Consider the following 20,778-nt stretch of genomic DNA (forward strand, 5'->3'; position numbering starts at 1 on the left):
ATCTCACCTATCATTGCAAATCTTCACGCTTTCAACGCATTTTCAACCTTGGAAATAAAAAAAAAATAAAAAAATAAACACATAAGAAAAAAGTCCAGAGGGGCCAACTCTGGAGAAAACCGAGGACGAGGCAGCACAGTCATTTTATTTTTTGGCACTAAAGCACCAACAGGGATGCACATGCGGGTGTGTCCTCGTGATATAAAAGTCACGAATTGTCTCACCACATTTCAAGCCATTTCCTTCTAACATTTTCTTGCAGGCATCACAATACATCCTGATAGTGCCATTGATTAACAGTTTGTCTCTGTGGCATGAATACGTAGTGAACTAATCATTCAAATTCAAAGAAAACTATCAACACAGTTTTGACCTGACATGATGAGCTTCTTTTGGTCTTGCAGAACCTTTCCCAGCCCATTGTGAAGATTGAACCTTGGTCTCATTATCGTAATCTTAGACCTACATCCCCTCAACAGTTATGTTTCTCTTAAGGAACATCTGTACTCATTCGCGCAATCCAAAAGCCCTACACTGGTTGCGAGGCGAAGGTCTTTCTGGCCTTGACTCATGAGCTGTGGGTCGAAGGGACAAACTTGGCGGGAACACAATGCATTCCAAGATGATGTGTCAGGAGTTCATGACAAGATCCAACTGAAATGTCACATTCTTCTGCAATCCCTTGAACAGTCAGTCTTCAACTGGCAAGCATAATTTTGTTGCCATTCCTGACATGATCATCATCAGCAGACATCAAAGGGCATCCTGAACAAGGTTCATCTTTAACTTCCATCTGCCCATGTGAATCATTCATAACACTTGAGTACGGCTTCAGCACTCATCATCATAGGCTTCCTGCTTCATTTGGTGTGTCTCTGTAAAGGTTTTCTTGAGTTTCATGCAAAGTTTGATGCAGACACATTGCTCTTCTAACCCTGCCATCTCGAAATTCGCAAACTGTGCGACAAAACATTCTACTCAATACAGTACTGAACAATAACTAACAGACATACAACAATAAAACTTTCGGTGGTTACACATTAAAGACAGGCATGTGCAGAAATTCCAACCACATTTTGCTCCCACACATCAGTAGCGCAAAATTACAAATGCTTCAGAATTTTTTGAACAGACCTCATACGTTACACGATTTAAATGTAAACTTCAATTTGATGAAACAATTCAGGCTTCCAAGGACTAGAAAACTGATTCCCAGTATTTCGTATAGTTATTAACTGAATTAAAAAGTTTAAAATGCTGTCATAATCTACTCTTTAACAGTACAATATTATGTTAGAGGTTTAACACAATAAGATTAGTATTATAGTTACAAGCTGTGTATATGTCTAGAGAGAGAGTAAACCACAGCATGCCAATTGCCCAGATTCTACACACTCATTACTTGAGAATGAGAGCATTTAGCGACTTCCAATAAATTTTATACGTTACTTCAGACCTCTACAAAACTATTTCTCACTGCCAACCTTGAAAAAATGATGAAGGGAAAGAAGTTTTCAGTTATTACATTTTCACTGTTAATGCACTGAAAGTTCGGCATCTGTTTTGGGATTTTAACTTATTACTTCTTTGTTATTAACTCTATTCCAACACATTTTGAAGGCAGTATCCATGTATACCACCAAATGGACTTGCACAATTATATATTGTATGGCACAGTTTGCAAGATACGTCGTAAGCATTGATCTGCGTGAAAAATTAGCTTTAGCTTGAAACACAGCACAAGCTGTGCAGACTACATTTTTCCACTGTTTGATGATGATAGCACTTAGTAACTTACAACAAACTATAAACATAATTTCAAACATTTGCTAAACCTCCCACCCCCGTCTTCATTTACATCCTTATATCAAATACTAAACACACAAATTCAATTATAAAGTAATTAGACATCTGAAGATATTTTTATAAATGGGAGTTTGACTCTTTAAATATTAAAGAATCTCAAGTTTATTGCTTAAGTTATATTCTAAATTTGGAGACAAATGTGTGCTAAAGTAAGTCATGACTGAAAATGCCGAAGCATGCAAGACTGCTGACACACAGGCATGGTAATTTTAAACTGAAAGTTTTTATGCTTTCAACAAAGCAGAGTGAAAAGCATATCAGCAACAAACTGAAGTAGCTCAGTTTGACAATAAGGCAGCGCTCTTCAATTAGCAGCAGCTTTAAAGCCGTGAAAAATCAAAAAAGTGACTGAATATCTGGTCCAAAAACTGCACACTGAAACATTTTTCAAGCTCAATATTCCACTCCACAAATTGGAAAATTGATATTTTCAGCAGCACATGAACAAATTCATTCACGGTAAGCAGCATCTTGTTAAAAGTTCGAATATAATTTGACATTCACAGAGTTACAACTTAATATTAATAATGTTTCAAATTATTTTAAAAAATAAGATAAGTAATAGACAGGTCATACCTTTTTAGGTGCTGGTAACATCCCACATTTAAGAACTATTAGGAAGACCATCACGCCTTCAATATGACGACGACGGAAAAATTACAAAGCAGCTAGCAGGGAAGACATTATATCAGCTGAAACGACCTCTGATGGAAGAAGCCATTGTGTTTTCACTGAATTGTAGCTTGAGTAGAAACTCAACAGAATGGACTTTGAAGGCTCTTCCAAAATACAACACAAAGTGTGATAATATGAAAGCAGTTGTGACTGTGCTAGGTACATAAACAAACATTACGTCTTTTTAAAAACAATCATAAGTGATCACTTAATTTAAGTGATTTTCAGTGCTGGGCACATAAACTGAATGTGATCGCGAATATTATTTCCTTGAAGGACCTTAGTCAATAGAAAAATATTATAAGCAACTTAAAAAAGTGCTTCCTTGAACACCAGGAAGAGGAAATGTGCATCTGCATTTTTTGAATAAAAAGAAGAGGGATGCAAAGGTTTTTACTCTTCCAGTTTTAACGTGCTCGAACTCAAGTCTCTCCATTTGAATTCTTCCACATTGACAACATGTGGGACTGTCTAATGCAAACACTGAGTATGTCACTTCGCTGTCTGATTATGAGGTGGATTGGATTCATGTGGAGGCCGCATCTGTTAAAGAACATGCCAGTAACTTAATTAATATGACTGCCTTCTTAGAGACTTCAAAATATCCCACATCAGCTGTGCTCAGGGAAGGCTCCGCTTGCAAACTAGGACAGTTATGTAATTTTGTATGACAAACATTGCATGTTATTGCACTTGATGTGGGCAACTATTATCCTGTTAATGTTCTCACATGCTTATGTAATTCTGGTGCTCTGTTCACTACCATTGTAATTCTTGTGGGATGATCTTGTACGTAATGGAATGTAGATACTACAGTTTTTGGTGATGAGGTGATTTTCATTTCCACATGTCATCTGCAAGAATGAGGGATATGAGAAGGACTCAGTTGTTACACCGGCAGTTGCAGCTTACTCTGTGTGAACATAAGTCTGAACAGCAACAATAATAGCAGCAGCAGTTAAAGATTTGCTTCACCAGTTGGTTACAAGGATGCAACAGGCCTCCCGCAACTGCTCTCTACATGCCCTACCACTCTCCCCTCTTATCCACCATTCTATGAACAAAGGAAGATTGGGACTCATATGCATAATATTTGCAGGAACATTTCGCAGCCTTTCAGGTAGTGGCAAAAATTTCTCTTTTTTTTTAAATCTTGGATTCAATACAAAACATTTCATTCACTTTAAAAATTTGCTCCATTTAAGGACCCAAGCACTGTATTCTGAAATTATCAGTTTCTCAGTGCTTATTATCTTAAGCCAATCCAGGCTGTTGCTTTGCATATGGAGCTTCACCAATGTAAAATAAACCAAGCTAGTCCTATCAGGCATGGGTAGACAACCTCCATGGTTTAAATAGGAAATGCAAATTTATTTGTGCTCATTACAAACAGTTCTATGGTGACTCTCAGATACATATCATAAAATCCATTCCGGACTGAGAAGTGTGTCAGGAGGTGATGTGTTTGAAAGATCCTAGTCAAGGAGGTTCTTCCTATTGCTCAGGCATTTCAATTGTCACAGGCTGCGACTGAACAGTCTGACAACATAACTGATGCAGTATCAGTGTGTTCAGTTCTGCTGACAACCTAGGCATGCTCATTTCGTTTGCAATGTTCAGAGCAGGATGTTAGCACTTTCTGACGACAGTTCCCCTCGTGTTCTGGTTCTTTCGGTGCACACGTCCATAGTCTCTGCCTGCACTGGCAGACATTGTGATTTGTGTGTCAAAATCATGGCCACGTGGCAGCTATCTGCCACAGCAGCTCATAACACCAGTCTTCAGATACGGACATGGAGTTTAGACATGCATAGTGTAACAATGGTGCACAGCCCAGAGCTCTGTGTTCCCTGTAAGATCTACAACACTCTGCCCATTCAGCAACAGGTCAGTACATCTCACATGGGCAATCACATTTTTGGCCAGCGACAGTGTAATGTCAGAAAATATTTTTGTCTCAATGCCTCTAACTCCATCTTGTTCCAGGCACTGGATGAGCTCTGCCACAAGTTGATCACTGTTTTCACCCGAAATAGGTGATGCAAAAGACTATGAGGCTCACATCACCCTTAAGCTTAAGGCCATTCCTAAGTTTTGCCATACCTGGCCTTTCTCTTTGGCTCTGTGACCAGCTATTAAGGACAAATTGGACGGTTGCATGGCCTGGGCATCACTGGTTGTCACTTGCAAACCTACAGGATGTGTGTGTGTGTGGGGGGGGGGGGGCGGGGGGCTGTTTCTTTTGTGTAGGATTTCCATGCTTTTATAGCGTGGAGATTTTAAGTCCACCATTAACGCCCAACCAATAGTACATTGCTACCCTATTCCACCCCTACATAAATACCCTTGAAATCTAGAAATTGGTAGTCAGAGAGTTCTTTTTTTTTTTTTTTTTTTACAGTTAACTTGGCAGAAGCAAACCTCCAGCTTTGTCTCAATTCCACTTCTCAACAGATTACAGTCCCTTCTGCTTGTACCATTGCACGCACCTGTCATTCAGCACTGAGTACCCCCTACCATTTTCCAGAGATTTTTTAAATAGTTAACACAACGCAGGGTGTTCCAAGCTGCACATACTATCTTGATGACATCGTTATCACCATGGGTTCCTCACAGCAGTAACATCTCATTAACCTTCGCAATCTGTTCAGTAAACTGCTAGAAGTGGACCTTAGGTGCAATCTGTGAAAGCTGAAGATTTTTCAGATGGAAATTAAATATCTGGGCCACTTTCTTTCAATGACCTCGTCAAAACTACAGAACACTATGTGGTGGCTATTGACAACATACTCAAACTGTGGAATCTGAAGTCACTCCAATCATTTCTGGGTAAAGTCAATCATTATTCACAATTTCACCCCAATGTCATGGAAATCACCTATCCATTATACAGGGGCAATATTGGCTCACAGAAATGCTGACAGTTCTGAACACCCTATCACATACGGAAGCTTTCGCTGTCACGTATCTGGTGGAGATGTTCTAATTTCTCTCTAAGGCAAGATATTCCATCTCCGCTCAATCTCACCTTACCTCATCGCATCCAATCCCCATTCGCAACTTCCCGACTGGATCAGACAATTCCAGCCTTTCTTTTTTTTTTTTTGAAACACACTATAAATCAACAGCACAACATGAAAATGTGGTCACGTTGTCACACTTGCCCACGGGACCCGATTTGGTCTTTGACAAAGCAGAAGTTGTCTGTTTTCAGATTGATGATCACTTGCAGCTAGCAATGGATCATTTTCAGTAATGTCTCACCACACAATACAGGCCACTGCAAGATCCTATTATCTGTCAGGTGGTTCATTTTGTGCACAGTGGTTGGTCTGCTCAACTGCTCCACAATTATGTCCTCCTTAGTCATCAGCTGGCAATAGTCAATAGCACACACCTCCTTAGTATTGATTCTGAGGACCCCCGATTTGTTGTCCCTCTGGTTCTGCAGGCTCATATCCTTGCTCTCCTACACTGAGGCCACTGGGGCAAGAACACCATGACGATCCTCACTCAGTGTTTTGTCTACTGCCAAGCCACTAATTCGGCAATTGAGAAGGTCGTTCGTGAGTGCCAACAGTGCAATGGGCAGGAGGTAGCACTACAGCTTTGCTCCATGGCCTACACTGAACCAGCCACGGGCCCGCATCCACATTGACTCTGCAAGCCCCTTTTGTTCCTTGTGGTGGATGACATGTTGTCTAATCATCCATGAGTCATGCGGTAAACCATAGCAGAGGCTATGTTGTGGATGCTCATCCAGGTTTTTGTGATTGAAGGGTTGTCCCCAAACAGTTGTCTCAGATAATGACCACAGTTCACTTAGGTATTGTTTCACTGTCTGTGCTCACATTGGTAATACCAACCTGATGTCCATTTCACCCAGAGTCATGTGAATCAAAGCATATGGTTGGCACCTGTATGACACAGTTAGATTAGTGCTCGGCGGACTAGTCAGCCGACTCAGCATTACCTTTGTTTCTCAGCACTTTCAGATGCAGTGCGTGTAAATATGTCTCATTGTTTCAGTTCACTGTGGTGGTGCTGTGTTGTAAAGCACCTGAACTGATGTTTTATTATATTTTTTGTTAATGCTTGTGATGTAAAAGATGGTTTTGTACAACAGTTCTGCAAATTACTAATAAATTTAGAGAACGTATGGAAGGCCAGGAAAATGTACCTCATTCTCTCAGCTGAATGTATTTACTGGACTGTGTTTTTTTTTTCCTTCATCTGAGAGAAGAATATAGTGTTTAACATAGTTTATATTTAGTAACAGTTGCCCATTTCTACAACCACATCTCTGATTACCTTACAGATCACACAAGTGTATGGTAGGGGTTTCACAGAACCACTTTTAAACTAGCTCTTGATCATCCCACTTTCGAATAGCATGTGGAAAAACATTAATAACTAAATTTTCCTGTACGAGTGCTGACTTTTTTTATGGTCTTTTCTCCCTACCATAGGTGTGCACCATCAAAATGTTTTGTGATTAACCTGTTAAGTGGGTAGTGGGTAATATACAGCAGCGTGCCCGTTCGCGGTGGTGCTGCGCGTTGTTCTCACGTTTTCCTTCGCATTTTCATTGTTGAATTTAAATTGAATTTTGTGTGTACGTTTGTGTGTCTATCAACATGCCAGCGCTTTCGTTTAGTAAGTTACATCATCTTTGTTTTTAGATATAATAAATTGATATTGGGTTGAAATGAATAAAATATATTGCAGAAGTTAACAAAACTGTATTTTCACAATATTACATATCGTTTTCAGTGTGAAACATTTTAAAAACAAGGTGCTGCACACAAGGAAACTTCGCATTCTGCGCATCAGTATGAAGTCTCTTTGCGAAGGCCTTTTCTCGTACACACCACACACCTCCTTGTTGGTCTTTTCTTCGTTGTGGGTGACAGAAGATCTGGAAAATGCCTGGCTGTAAGGCATGTTGCTTTTGGTGTTCGAGGTGGGCGTCCTACTGATGTCCCTTGATGTGGTGAAGATATGGTCAACTGTTCACCAAGAGTAATCAGGAAGCTCATTCTACTTTGTTCGCCACCATGCTTCGTGTGCAGAATGTATGCATTGTAGCATGCAATGTCCAACAAGTGGCGGAAAAGCTTCTGACAGTATTTTTTCAGCCTGCTTCTGGCCATCTGGTAGCTTTGAGACTGAGAATCACACCTAACCCCCCCCCCCCCCCCCACATTCTTGTTGTAGTCAATGACAACTTGTACCTTTTAAACGATTCCCTTCTTCGAGTTTACATTTACAAATGTATCATCATGGAAGGTGCTGACCATAACAACATCTCTTTTGTCTTCCCATTTCAGTACAATCTGCTTGCCTTTGTACCCTGTTACATACTCCCCTTTCTTCAGTTTTTCCTTTTTTTATGAAGTCAGGGAACCCCTTCCTGTCTTGCCGCATTGTGCTGACAACATTGGTGTTATTGCTGGTTAGTTTGTCCACCAAATCAGTACTGGTGTACCAGTTGTCAAGATAAATACAGTGGCCTTTCCCGAGTAAATCGTGTGCAAGCTCCAAAACAATTCGAGAGGTTATTTTTTCATCTGGATAGTGGTTACCATAATTAGTGTCCTTTCCAGTGTAAACATTAGAGTCCCATACATACCCGGAACTGCTTTCACAGAGATCGTACAATTTGATGCCAAATCTGCTTTGCTTTGATGGAATATATTGCTTCCATCCAAGCCGTCCTTTCCAGAGAACAACAATTTGTCAACGGTGATGTTCCTTTCTGGCATGTACACTGATCTGAATTTACGCCTCAGATGCTCCATAATGGGGTGAATTTTGAATAGTTTTCTGCTGATAGTGCCTAGTGGATCATACGAGGTATTTTCAGCAAAGTGGAGGAATTTCAATAGAAGATGAAACCGCTTTTCACTCATCACTTTCCTGAAGAAAGCTGTGTCAACTGACTCCCTCTTTGAAAAGTACATTTTGTGGTCTGGTTTGTGAAGAATTCCTTGAAGTACAAGCATTCTAATAAGTGTTTTTCCCTCGTCGTGTGTAGTATTCTGCCAACTGTGAACCCTGGAGTGTGCTGTTAAATTGGGATGAGAAGCTATGAACTGTTCTGCATATAAGTTCGTCTGCTCAGCTATCATTGTCCACAAAGCATCATCCACAAAACACATAAAACGACTCATCACATCGTTTTGTTTTAGAGGCTCAACTGTACCACTATTGACATTGAACAAATATTGAATACGAACTGAACTAGCATGAACAAATTTACTAGGTACCGTCTGCTGCAGTAGTGTCTTGTCGTCAGATGTTTCTGAATCGAAATCACTTTCACTAGTCTCAACATCAGTATCTTGAAAACTTTCAGAACTGTCACTGAAATTATCGTCACTTTCTAAAAGTAGCTTCTCAATCTCCAAATCTGCTAAACGACTTCTTTTCGCCATTGCAAAAGATCACTCACTAGCACTGCGGTAAACACAGACAAAAAAGGCATGCTTTTGCGGCTGCTTCACAGGACGCATTTTCTCGACGCGCACTATGGTGGACAATGTTATAACTAGCCTATAACACGCTGTGTTGCGTGACAAGAGCTGCCATCTAGTGGACAAAGCTCAACTAATACCACAGCGTCAACGGCAGGCCGATAACTCGTTATTCCCACTAGCTACTAGCAACAGAACGCAGTGGCCGGATATATCTGTCGAAACCACTGTGCAATAGCAGAGCATGGACATATGCTCACTTAAAAGGTTAAGAGGGGAGGGGAGGGGAGGGGAGGGGGGGGGGACCAGTGACTGTAATATCATGAACAGATCTCACTACAATGAAAAATTCCTTTGATTTAATGGCTGCACCCCAACTGACTTATCACATCTGCGACTCTCTCTTCCCTATTTAATGATAATACAAAATGGGCTGTCCCACTTTGAACTTTTTCAATACCCTCCATCAATGCTATCTGGTAAGGATCCAATACTATGCAGCAATACTGAAGGAGAGGATGGGCAAGCATTGTGTAGGCAGTCTCTTTAGTACATCTTTTGCATTTTTTAAACATGTTCTGCCAATAACACACAGTATTTGGTTCAGGGCAACTAGATGCAATCAGGAGATTAGACATAGGATGTGTATGTGTGTGTGTGTGTGTGGGGGGGGGGGGGGGGGGGGGGGTGGAGTAGAAAGACTGGGTACGTTGGTGGACTAGAGGGCTGTGTAGTGCTGGGAGGGGCTAGATGGCTGAAGACAATGACTAACAAAGGTTGAGACCAGGAGGGTTACGGGAACATAGGATATACTGCAGGAAGAGTTCCCACCTGCGCAATTCAGAAAAGCTAGTGTTGGTGGGAAGGATCCATATGACACGGGCTTTGAAGCAATCACATTGAAGTGAAGAATGTCATGATGGGCGGCATGCTCAGCAACAGGATGATCTAATTGCTTCCTTGTCCACAGTTTGTCGGTGGCCATTCATGCAGACATACAGCTTGTTGGTTGTCATGCCCACATAGAATGCAGCCCGTGGTTGCAGCTTAGCTTGTAAACCATAAGACCAGTTTCACAGATAGCCCTGACTTTGATTGGATAGATGATGATTGTGACCGGATTGGAGTAGGTGGTGATGGGGGCAGGATGTATGGGACAGGTCTTGCATCTAGGTCTACTACAGGGATATGAGCCATGAGGTAAGGGGTAGTGTTGGGATGGATGAGTACATTGTGTAAGTTCAGTGGATGGTGGAATACCATTGTGTAAGGGGTGGGAATGATAGTGGGTGGGACATTTCTCATTTCAGGGCATGACAAGAGTAGTCGAAACCCTGCCAGATAATGTAATTCAGTTTCTCCAGTCCTGAATGGTACAGAGTTATGAGGGGAATGCTCCTCTTGGCTTAACGGTGAGAGTTTGGGAGGTGGCAGGTGACTGGAAAGATAAGGAATGGGAGATTTGCTTTTGTACAAAGTTGGGAGGATAATTACTGTATGTAATGGCTTCAGTGAACCCCTCAGTATATTTCAAGAGGGGGCCCTAGTCACTGCAGATGCGATGACCATGGGTGCCTAGTTTGTACAGAAGGGACTTCTTAGTATGGGACGGGTGGCAGCTGTTGAAGTGAAGGTACTTCTGATGGTTAATATGTTTGATATGGGCAGAGGTACTGGTGTAGCCATCTTTGAGGTGCAGGTCAACATCGACAAAGGTGGGTTGTTGGGGTGAATAGGACCAGGTGAAACGAATGGAGGAGGAACTATTTCATCACCACATTCCACAAGAAACCTGATTAGTATACAATATGGATCAAAGACTTGACTTTATTATGTGACTTGAGTTACTTCACTACTTCCACATTACTCACACTGGCAACCGTTCTTGATGAGAAATATTTACTGCACCTTCTTTTGTGAAAGAGTTTTGGAAAACCATGTTTAGTAATTCTGATTTAGTCGTGTTGTCACTGGTAACATTACTGCCCCTGTCATATAGTGCTGGTATCTGCCACATTTGTGCTAATTTAATGCTTCACTTTTAGAACAACTTTGTTTCTTGTAGCTGTCAACTTGTTTAAGTTATAGAGTTGCAATGGAATAGAATATTGGTGAAAAGATTTGTCACAGAACCAAAAAAGTTGTGGTCATACATAAAGGCTCTTAGTGGCCCCAAAGTCAAGTTTCCAATCATTCATGGACAAGACAGGAACTGAAATACAGTAGCACCACAAAAACAGAAATATTTAACTCTGTTCTCAAATGTTCCTTTACAAAGGAAAACTGAGAAGTATTGCCTTAACTTAATTCTCATGCCACTGAAAAAAAAAAAAAGAGTGGAATAGTTATTAGTGTCAGTGGCATTGAGAAACAGCTGGAATCATTAAAATTGAACACAGCCCCAGGGCTCAATGCATTCCACATCAGATTCTACACCCAATTCACAGTTGAGTTAGCCCATCTGTTAACAGTTAAATCATAAGATACCTCAAACAAAATGCTATGCCCTTAAGTAGGAAGAGAGCACAGGTAACATCTGTCTACAAGCAGGGTAACAGAAATGATCCACAAAGCTACCACCTAATACCTCCGACATCCATTTGTTGTAAAATCTTGGTTCTGGACCCAAACAACAGTGAGGTACCTCCAACAGAATGACCACCTCCAGGCCAACCATCACGAATTTCAAAAACATAGATCATGTGAAACCCAAGTCACACTTTTCACATGTGTCAGCCTGAAAACAAAGGCAGTTGGAGCAGATGAAGTATTTCTAATTTTCTGAAAAGCATCTGACTCAGTACACCACCTAAACTTAACATCAAAAGCATGATTGTATGGGGGCATCAGGCCGAAATTTGTGACTGGACAGAGGATTTCTTCGTAGGGAGGACGCAGCATATTATCTCACATGGAGAGTCACTGACAGATGTAGAAGTATCTCCAGAGGTGCCTCTGGGAAGGATGTTGGGACACTTGCTGTTCTTATTTTATATTAATGACCTTACTGACAATATTAATGACAATATCTGACTTCTCAAAGATGATGCAGTTATCTACAATTACATAAGGTCTCAACAAAGCTGCACAAATATTCAGTCAGATTCTGATAAGATTTGCAAGTGGTGCAAAGATTGGCAATCTGCTTTAAATGGTCTGAAGTGTAAGACACTGCACTCCACAAAACGAAAAAATGTAGGATCCTAAGGCTATAAAATCAACAAGCTACAGCTGGAATTGGCCAACTCCTACAAATACCTGGTTGGCATAGAGACTGGAAATGGAATGACCACACTGGCTCCCCCATGTGCAAAGCAGGTAGCAGACTTTGGTTTATTGGTAGAATACTAAGGAAATGCAGTCAATCTACAGAGGAGACTGCTTACAATTCACTTGTCTGACCTATCCTAGAATACTGCTGAAGTGTGTGGGACCAGTATCAAATAGGACTGACAGTGGATATTGTATGTATACAAGTAAGGGCAACAGGAATGGTCATGGGTTTGTCTGACCTGCAATAGAGTGTCACAGATATGGAAGAACTGTACTGGCAGACTCTTCTAGACAAATGGAAACTATACTGAGGAAGTATATTAATGGACTGAGATCCGCCTCGATTGCGAAAAAACACCTAGTGTTTACCTAGGTTTCGGTGTAGATAACTACACCTTCTTCAGAACAATAAACTCAAAAGTGTCTATAAAGACCTTTGTCAATAATTAAAAGCTCAGCATAGCTATATATTTATAAAAGAAAAAGATGACACATAAAAGTACATGTGAACAAAGTCAAAAGAATAACTTAACTTAATGGTGTACACTCCACCTCACATCAGCATGTGTTCGATGGGCCGTGTCCCGTCGCAAACTGCGGCAACCAAACGGTAGCTCGCTTACCAGCTAGACACGCTATCTATGCACATGCGCAAGAAATAGGAAGTTACTTAATGCGCATGCGCATAAAAATACGAGAAAGCCCGTATATTCCCAAACGTGGATCAACGTATATTTAATGATTATTATCTAACAAACCATAACTGTTTTTAATTTTTCAGTAAAACATTACCTACAAAATTAAGTCTTAATAGTGAATGTGACTTTTCGTAATAAATGTCGTCGTCGTTTTCAGTCCAGAGACTGGTTTGAAGCAGCTCTCCATGCTACTCTATCCCATGTAAGCTGCTTCATCTCCCAGTACCTACTGCAACCTACATCCTTCTGAATCTGCTTAGTGTATTCATCTCTCGGTCTCCCTCTACAATTTTTACCCTCCACACTGCCCTCCAATACTAAACTGGTGATCCCTTGATGCCTCAGAATATGCCTTACCAACTGATCCCTTATTCTAGTCAAGTTGCACCACAAATTTCTCCTCTCTCCAATTCTGTTCAATACCTTCTCATTAGTTATGCGATCTACCCATCTAATGTTCAGCATTCTTCTGCAGCACCACATTTCGAAAGCATCTATTCTCTTCTTGTCTAAACTATTTATCGTCCACATTTCACTTCCATACATGGCTACACTCCATACAAATACTTTCAGGAATGACTTCCTCACACTTAAATCAATACTCAGTGTTAACAAATCTCTTCTTCAGAAACGCTTTCCTTGCCATTGCCAGTCTACATTTTATATCCTCTCTACTTCGACCATCATCAGTTATTTTGCCCCCTAAATAGCAAAACTCATTTACTGCTTTAAGTGTCATTTCCTAATCTAATTCCCTCGGCATTACTCGACTTAATCTGACTACATTCCATCATCCTCGTTTTGCTTTTGTTGATGTTCATCTAATATCTTCCTTTCAAGACACAGTCCATTCCGTTCAGCTGCTCTTCCAAGTCCTTTACTGTCTCTGACAGAATTACAATGTCATCAGCGAACCTCAAAGTTTTTATTTCTTCTCCATGGATATTAATACCTACTGCGAATTTTTCTTTTGTTTCCTTTACTGCTTGCTCAATATACAGATTGAACAACATTGTGGACAGGCTACAACCCTGTCTCACTCCCTTCCCAATCACTGCTTCCCTTTCATGCGCCTCAACTCATAACTGCCATCTGGTTTCTGTACAAATTGTAAATAGCCTTTCGCTCCCTGTATTTTACCCCTGTCACCTTTAGAATTTGAAAGAGAGTGTTCCAGTCAACATTGTGAAGCCCTTTCTCTAAGTCTACAAATGCTAGAAATCTAGGTTTGCTTTTCCTTAATCTATTTTCTAAGATAAGTTGTAGGGTCGGTATTGCCTCACGTGTTCCAACATTTCTATGGAATCCAAACTGATCTACCCCGAGGTTGTTTGTGGTGGGCATAATATATGCATTCTCCTTTGGTAGTACAAGTTTATGGAAAATATGTTGATATTCCTACAATTAATATAGCATGTTATCTAGATAATTATATGGGTGAACAATGTATGTACATGTGAAAAGAGAGGATCTTATTATGCTATACGTAAAACATATAAAATAGTTATGAAACGGCGAATATTTCACACATAATTCTCTCACAGGCCAATTAAGTACAATATGAAACTTAAGGAAAGGTAACGGTTGATAACAACAGAATGATTTAATACAGCAAGTGGCTTGGCTTCATTTGACTTGCGAAGTATCAAGTTTCTATTGTGGCCTGGTGTCAAAACAAACCTGAACACAAAATTCACTTAGTGCCAAATATGTGGTTACAAGCAATCATTAAATTTCTGTAAACGTATAACAAAAAAAAAAAAAAAAAAAGCCTGTTGTTCCATACAGATCATGGTAACACACGTGCGTACTGCACTTCAAGACATCCATGCGTGAAAGGTATTAATTCCTTTATTGTGGATAGGAAACATAGCCACCGGTGGAGGCAAAGTGCAGTTAAAGCCTATCTCAGTAAAAACAGCTAATTTTTGGCGTAACAGGAAACCCTGCACTCCTCGGAACGTTCGCAATAACACACTCGCAACATAACGTAAAACTTACTTTCTACTTCGCGTAAGTTATTCTCCAACGCTTCCAATATACTATGAAATACATTTTCTTCGGCCATATCAGTTGCATTCAGTGTCAAAAACTGAATCCAAACATAAACACAACTTAACCTATTTTTAAAATTCGTTGATAACCCACAACAGAACAATTGAAGGATCACAAAAGTCGTCGATACTCAAACGTTGAAACAATGTCGCCAACTTTGTTACACGTATTTCGGCTACGAGTGCATATTTCTCAACCAGAAATACATTCCATTCCTAATAAATTTGTTACATATTGGAGTCAGCCAATGACGATAGCGGTTACTATCAGCCAATTAAAAAAAATTAATTGTCTTATACAAGCGGCAGACTGTGTATCCTGTTTTCGTTGAAGTGTTTATTTACTGACGGATCAAATGTGTAGCGATGTTTGTGGGAAGAGTTTTGTACGAAGGCATAACTAATGGAAACATGTGCGTTTTCCACGGCATCAGCGAGGCAGAGAAAAAAAAATGTCACACTTTATGAAAACACACAGGCCTACAGAAGGACAGGGGTCATTTCACCTCGAGTGGTCATAGGCTTCCCGCTCCTTGAGGTTCAATTTTCCTGAAATTTGCTGTGGATGTAGACCTATCCTAAAAATGAATTTGTGCAAAATTTTAAATCACGATCTAAAGTATACGAGAAACAGCGAAATTCTATTGGGATGGCATTTCGACGAATGTACATGAAAACGAACAAACACCAATGTCTGAAGCCGTTTTATTACAGGACAGAAGCAAGTGGGAAACTATTACTTTCAGGTCCTGGATTATTTCTGGCTGCGAATCAGAACAATACAGTTGATAGCATTTTCTGAGCCAATATAATACATTAAGGTGATTCAAAAAACGTGCAGAGAAAAATGCACATATTTTTGACCTTCTTTGAAGTCAGGTATCTCAGGAAGAAAAAATGCAAATAATCTACAGCATGGCTCATTTGTTGACAATGCCTCTTAGCATATCTCCCTGCTTAGCCAATTATTTTCGACTATACTCACTCACAAACATTGTATAGCATTTAAAATTACAGTAAGTGAGCCAAGTTAAAATGTAAGTGTTCATTTCAGACATTCTTCTTTCTTGTACCATTGTAAGGAGCACATGTTCCTGCACTAGTGAAATCCTGCTGAATTTTAGAGCCCGTTCAGCAAAGGGACGAAATGTGAGGTTGAACTTCAACAAGTGTAGTATGTCATGATAGCAATACATTATGGGATGCTGAACCCATAAGTTTAAGACATGCAAGAATGACAACTGACAGATTAATGCTGATGTTCCAACTAGCCATGAAAATCATGGAAATTTCATGACTCAACCAGTTCAAAAACATTAGTTGAGACAGTTTCTGTGACTATCTGGCTTTTTTTCAAGACATCTTTGTTGGTTTCTTCACGGGATTCCCAAGCCTGAGTTGGGTTTCTTGCTGTGGTTCCCAAGTTCTGTTTTCTAGTTCATAATCAAGGTTTCAGAGTGTCAGTTGGATCTCTAGTCTTGGTTCCGAAGTCCTGTTTGTTGATTTCTTCATTGAGGTTCCAAAGCCTCAGTTGGGTTTCCTGCGTTGGTCTCCAACCCGTGATTTTCGGTTTCTTCATCGAGGTTCCAAGGCCTCTGCTAGATTTCTTGTCAAGGTTCCCAACTTGATACGAAGGTCTCTTCATGTTGGTTCACAAGCCAGTTCTATTTAAACTTACTGCTATATCAAATTAAATTTTTCTCCAATACTGTTCAATATGGCTTCTGGGAAATTATACTGACATCCAGTTGTACTTGCTGAAAGTGCTCCAATATTCATGATGATGTGCTGTTCAGGAATCTAACATTTAGCTACTCTTTCAGGGCAACAGAATGAACAAGCTGGACCGATAGGGTGGATGAAATAGATCAAGACATCGTCTCTTCGGTATCAACTTCACAAGAAGAATTACTGGGAACATGTTCCATTTATTGTTGACCCCAATTAGAGTCCTACTCATAGAATCAAAATGGTAGCAAGTGTAAAAGTAAATTGCGCTTCTTCGTGGAAAAAGTAAACTTCGATGGTTAAAAAAAAAACGTGTGTAAATTGTAAGGATGAAATTTCAAGGCTTAATGAACGTATTTCCAATTAACAATTTATAATCGTTTCTTTAAAAACGGATGTAAAGAAACTTCAATCCAGAATATGAACAAAGAAGATTCGGCATCAGGGAACAAATTGAAAATGGAAGAAAACTGTTCCCAGAAATTGCAATCTCAAAATAACACTGAAACTTCCATGTGTAAAAACAGTGAAACCTTAGTACTTAAAAACAATCATAAGTGCAAGCTGCTGAAGATTCTTTCAACACGCCAGATGGAGCCGAAAAGTCTGGAAATGAATCGCATAAATTAAACAGACCATTGCTAATTGATCCATCTAATGTGAAAACTGGAAAACGCGAGAAGATCTGTGTATTAGGGGATAGTCACGCCCAGGAAATTTCCGCAGTGTTAACGGATAAATACAACTTCAGGGCATCTGAATTCGTGAAGCCTGGGTCCCCATTACGGGAACTAACACCCCTAACAAAATCTAAAGAAGCAACTAGCTTGACTAAGGATGATTTTGCGGTTTTGATCGGAGGCGCTAGTGAAGTTTATAGAAATAAACCATACAAGGCTATCACAGAACTGAGAAATTTTCTAAATAATTTAACTCATACAAATGTTCTCTGTGTGAATGTCCAACAGCGTCATGACGTACTGAGTTGGTCATGCGTAAACCGCGAAATTAGTGTCGCTAACAAGAGTTTAGCGGAAATATGCACTCATTTCCAGAATGCTGATGTCATAGACACCAACATTTTAGAGGGAAGGTTCTATACAGCTCACGGCCTTCACTTAAATGCATCAGGAAAAGAGGTTCTCGCTGACATAATATTTACTAGTATCTCGCCTGGCAATAGAGAAACCAGGACAAGTAGCAATCTAAAGCAAATTACAAACTGTTTTTTGGCGAGCAGCAAACAGTAAAGCCCCCAATAAGTTGCAAATTCGAAGTGGTTTAAACACAGTAAGCCAGAAATCAAATAGTAAAACAGCCTCAAATTACGAAATGGTTCAAGCCAAAAAGGACAGTAGTGAAAGAAGCACAAATTTTGCTAACTCCAAAATTAACTTCACCATTTGATCGTCACCAAGAATTAGAAGCCATACTCAACAAACACACCAAGATTTTTTTAGGCCTAACGTCACCTGCAGAAGAAAAAGAAGCAGCAGTACCACCAACACCATGACCACCACCACCAACGACAGCGGCCACTGAACTTCCAAAAACAGCAGCAGTTGTTCAACTCTGCCTGCGGAGGTGCCAAAGCCTAGGTATAGCTGCTACATTTAGTGATGATTTTTTATGGTACCAAACAAAGAAAAGTAAGAGATTTTGACAAATCAGCCTGAAAAATTACAGACAAGTGTCAAAAATCAGCAACAAAGCAGCACTGCACCAGGTATTGACAAAATAACAGATACTTGCAAAACTTCAAGATAATGAGTCAAAACATTCAGTGTCTCAGGAATAAAGTGTTAGAATTACAAGCCGCCATAAACAGCTTTTTAGGTATCTCTTGTATTTGTCTATCAGAACATTGGTGCAGGGTCTGTGAAATAAGTCTTATAAATATAAACAGTTTTGAATTAGCATATCAAAGTTGCAGCATAAAGTTAGATCTGAAACATACTATCTAAATATCGAGAAACATATTGAATTGTGTGCCATAGAGCTAAAATATGAGGAGAAGCCTAAAAATGTAATTGTCATATGAATATACAGGTCACCACTAGGTGACAAAAACATACTTTTTTTAAAATTTGGAAGCAGTGTTAAACATTTTGTATAACAATGAAGCGAACTTATTACTATGTGGGGATTTTAACATCATCCTGTTCATTGAAAATGAATAAGAAAGACAGCTTTTGAGTATCCTAAACAGCTTTCATATGAAACGACTCTACACAGACCTCACTAGAACTTAGGTCTTTCCGACCACAACACACTGCTAACATCCATAAATTCTTGCCCTTGGCTTGTTTCATTGGTAAGAATGTTCTGTATTGTAATTATGTTTTTCTCCCAGTTGTGAGCTAGTGTGATACTGCCACCCACATACTCAAAAAAATCATGATTCAGGAATAGTTGTTAGGTTGGAGAATGAAACATAAGTTCTCATTAGGGTGATTTATCATAATTAATACTGATATATTTAGAGTTGCAAGCAGAACTATGAACATTATAAAAGGCAGGACATGCCTCTTAATAGAGTGCATGATCATACTGGGCACCAAAGGATGCTCTTAAGTGTGCTCCCAGGCTGACTGCAACTTTGGTAAGGAGTTCTTGTGGTAGGACATTCCATTTCTCCACCAGTACAATTGTCAACTGAAGAATGGTTGTTGGTGGATGTTCTGCATTACTTCTTCCCAACATAACCCACACACGGTAGATTTGAAATAAGGCAAATATCTTCTCCTTCCGAGAGCTCCGGCACCTGCATAGTTCGTTGGAGTTGCCATTGCCATCCGTAAAAATGAAGTCAGGGCCGAATGCACTCTTGAAGAGACAAACATCTGGAAGGACTAGTGTTCTGACTGGTGAGTGTCTTGAAGGTAGTACGTCCACTCAACCTTATACCTCTCCACACCATAACACATGTTCCTGGGTATATTATGTAAGGCCGGATATGGAAAGAGGTGGGAACACATAATGCACCCAATAACATTGTCAAACATTATTGTTTTTGATGATCCAGGTGTCAAGCTGTGGGAGGATCATAATATTGCATGGCTTGACTGCCTCCAAATCTCTGAACACAGTATACTCAGCAGTCAACATCATTCTAACACAATACTACTTTCTTACATTTCTCTTTTCAGGAGTGCATTCAGCCTGGACTTCATTTTTATGAATGACAGTGCACACGTGCTTCAAACAGTACAGTAGCTGGAGCTCTCGGAGCAAGAGAATAGAATATTTGGTAAATGGAGGCATGCCCCTTCCCTCAACTTAAATCGCATTGCGCATCTTTTGGATGTGGAGGGGAGATGTATTGCAGCATGTCCACATGTACCAACAATGTTGTAGAGGAATGGAATTCCTTAAACACCATGTGATGGGTATGGGAGGACATTGTAGAGCATGCATTGCTGTCCAGAGTCATTACACGCACTGTTAAGAACCGTGTCCTGGCTTTCGTAATGTCCAGGGGATCATCAAAATCAAAGTGAGTTTAGTGTAATTGTTGTCTCTGAATGAAAGCATCATTGCTGTTCATCTCATCGCATGTTTCTTTCAGTTACCCTCTGTACTATATAGTAGCAGCTATTTCAATGTATGGTCCGAATTTGACCGAGCAATATTACTTGGCAGTGACATATTGCGAACGTTACTTTCATCCTTAAGTTTTTCACACCAGTGTAATATGAGTGTATGAGGCTGTCAATGCTTCTGGGACACTGTTGTTGTCTACTGTGGCATGTCAACAACTTGTTGCTATTACCAACACAATGTTGTTATCAACCTACTGCAACTGATAACCTGAAGCTGTCCTCAAGACAATGTAGTACATTGTAAATCAGATGCAACAGAGATGAAAGATGATGTCCTGTTGTCGGTTTTTTAAGAGGACATTTTCATGTTGGCGCTGCTGCCTGCATCGAACTATAAACGATTAGACTTCTGAGAATCGTTGTTAATGTTGATACCATCATGTTTTAATAGTGCAGTTGGTAAAAG

The 20,778-nt window shown here is 40.0% G+C and overlaps 1 protein-coding gene across 2 annotated transcripts in view; it reads right to left on the minus strand.

The window, feature by feature from the left end:
* Window positions 1–15,390, minus strand: part of LOC126321629 (cyclin-D1-binding protein 1 homolog) — an 84,173-nt gene extending 68,783 nt beyond the window's left edge. Inside the window, exon 1 of one of the 2 annotated variants that reach the window (XM_049994202.1) lies at window positions 14,990–15,179. In XM_049994202.1, the coding sequence (XP_049850159.1) occupies window positions 14,990–15,056 (67 nt within the window). In that variant the 5' untranslated portion in view covers window positions 15,057–15,179. Of the gene's footprint in view, window positions 1–14,989 lie in introns of both variants that reach the window. The other variant, XM_049994201.1, reaches the window with a different exon arrangement.
* Window positions 15,391–20,778: the final 5,388 nt, after the last annotated feature.

The sequence above is a fragment of the Schistocerca gregaria genome, chromosome 2, assembly GCF_023897955.1.
Source record: "Schistocerca gregaria isolate iqSchGreg1 chromosome 2, iqSchGreg1.2, whole genome shotgun sequence".
Classification (NCBI taxonomy): domain Eukaryota; kingdom Metazoa; phylum Arthropoda; class Insecta; order Orthoptera; family Acrididae; genus Schistocerca; species Schistocerca gregaria.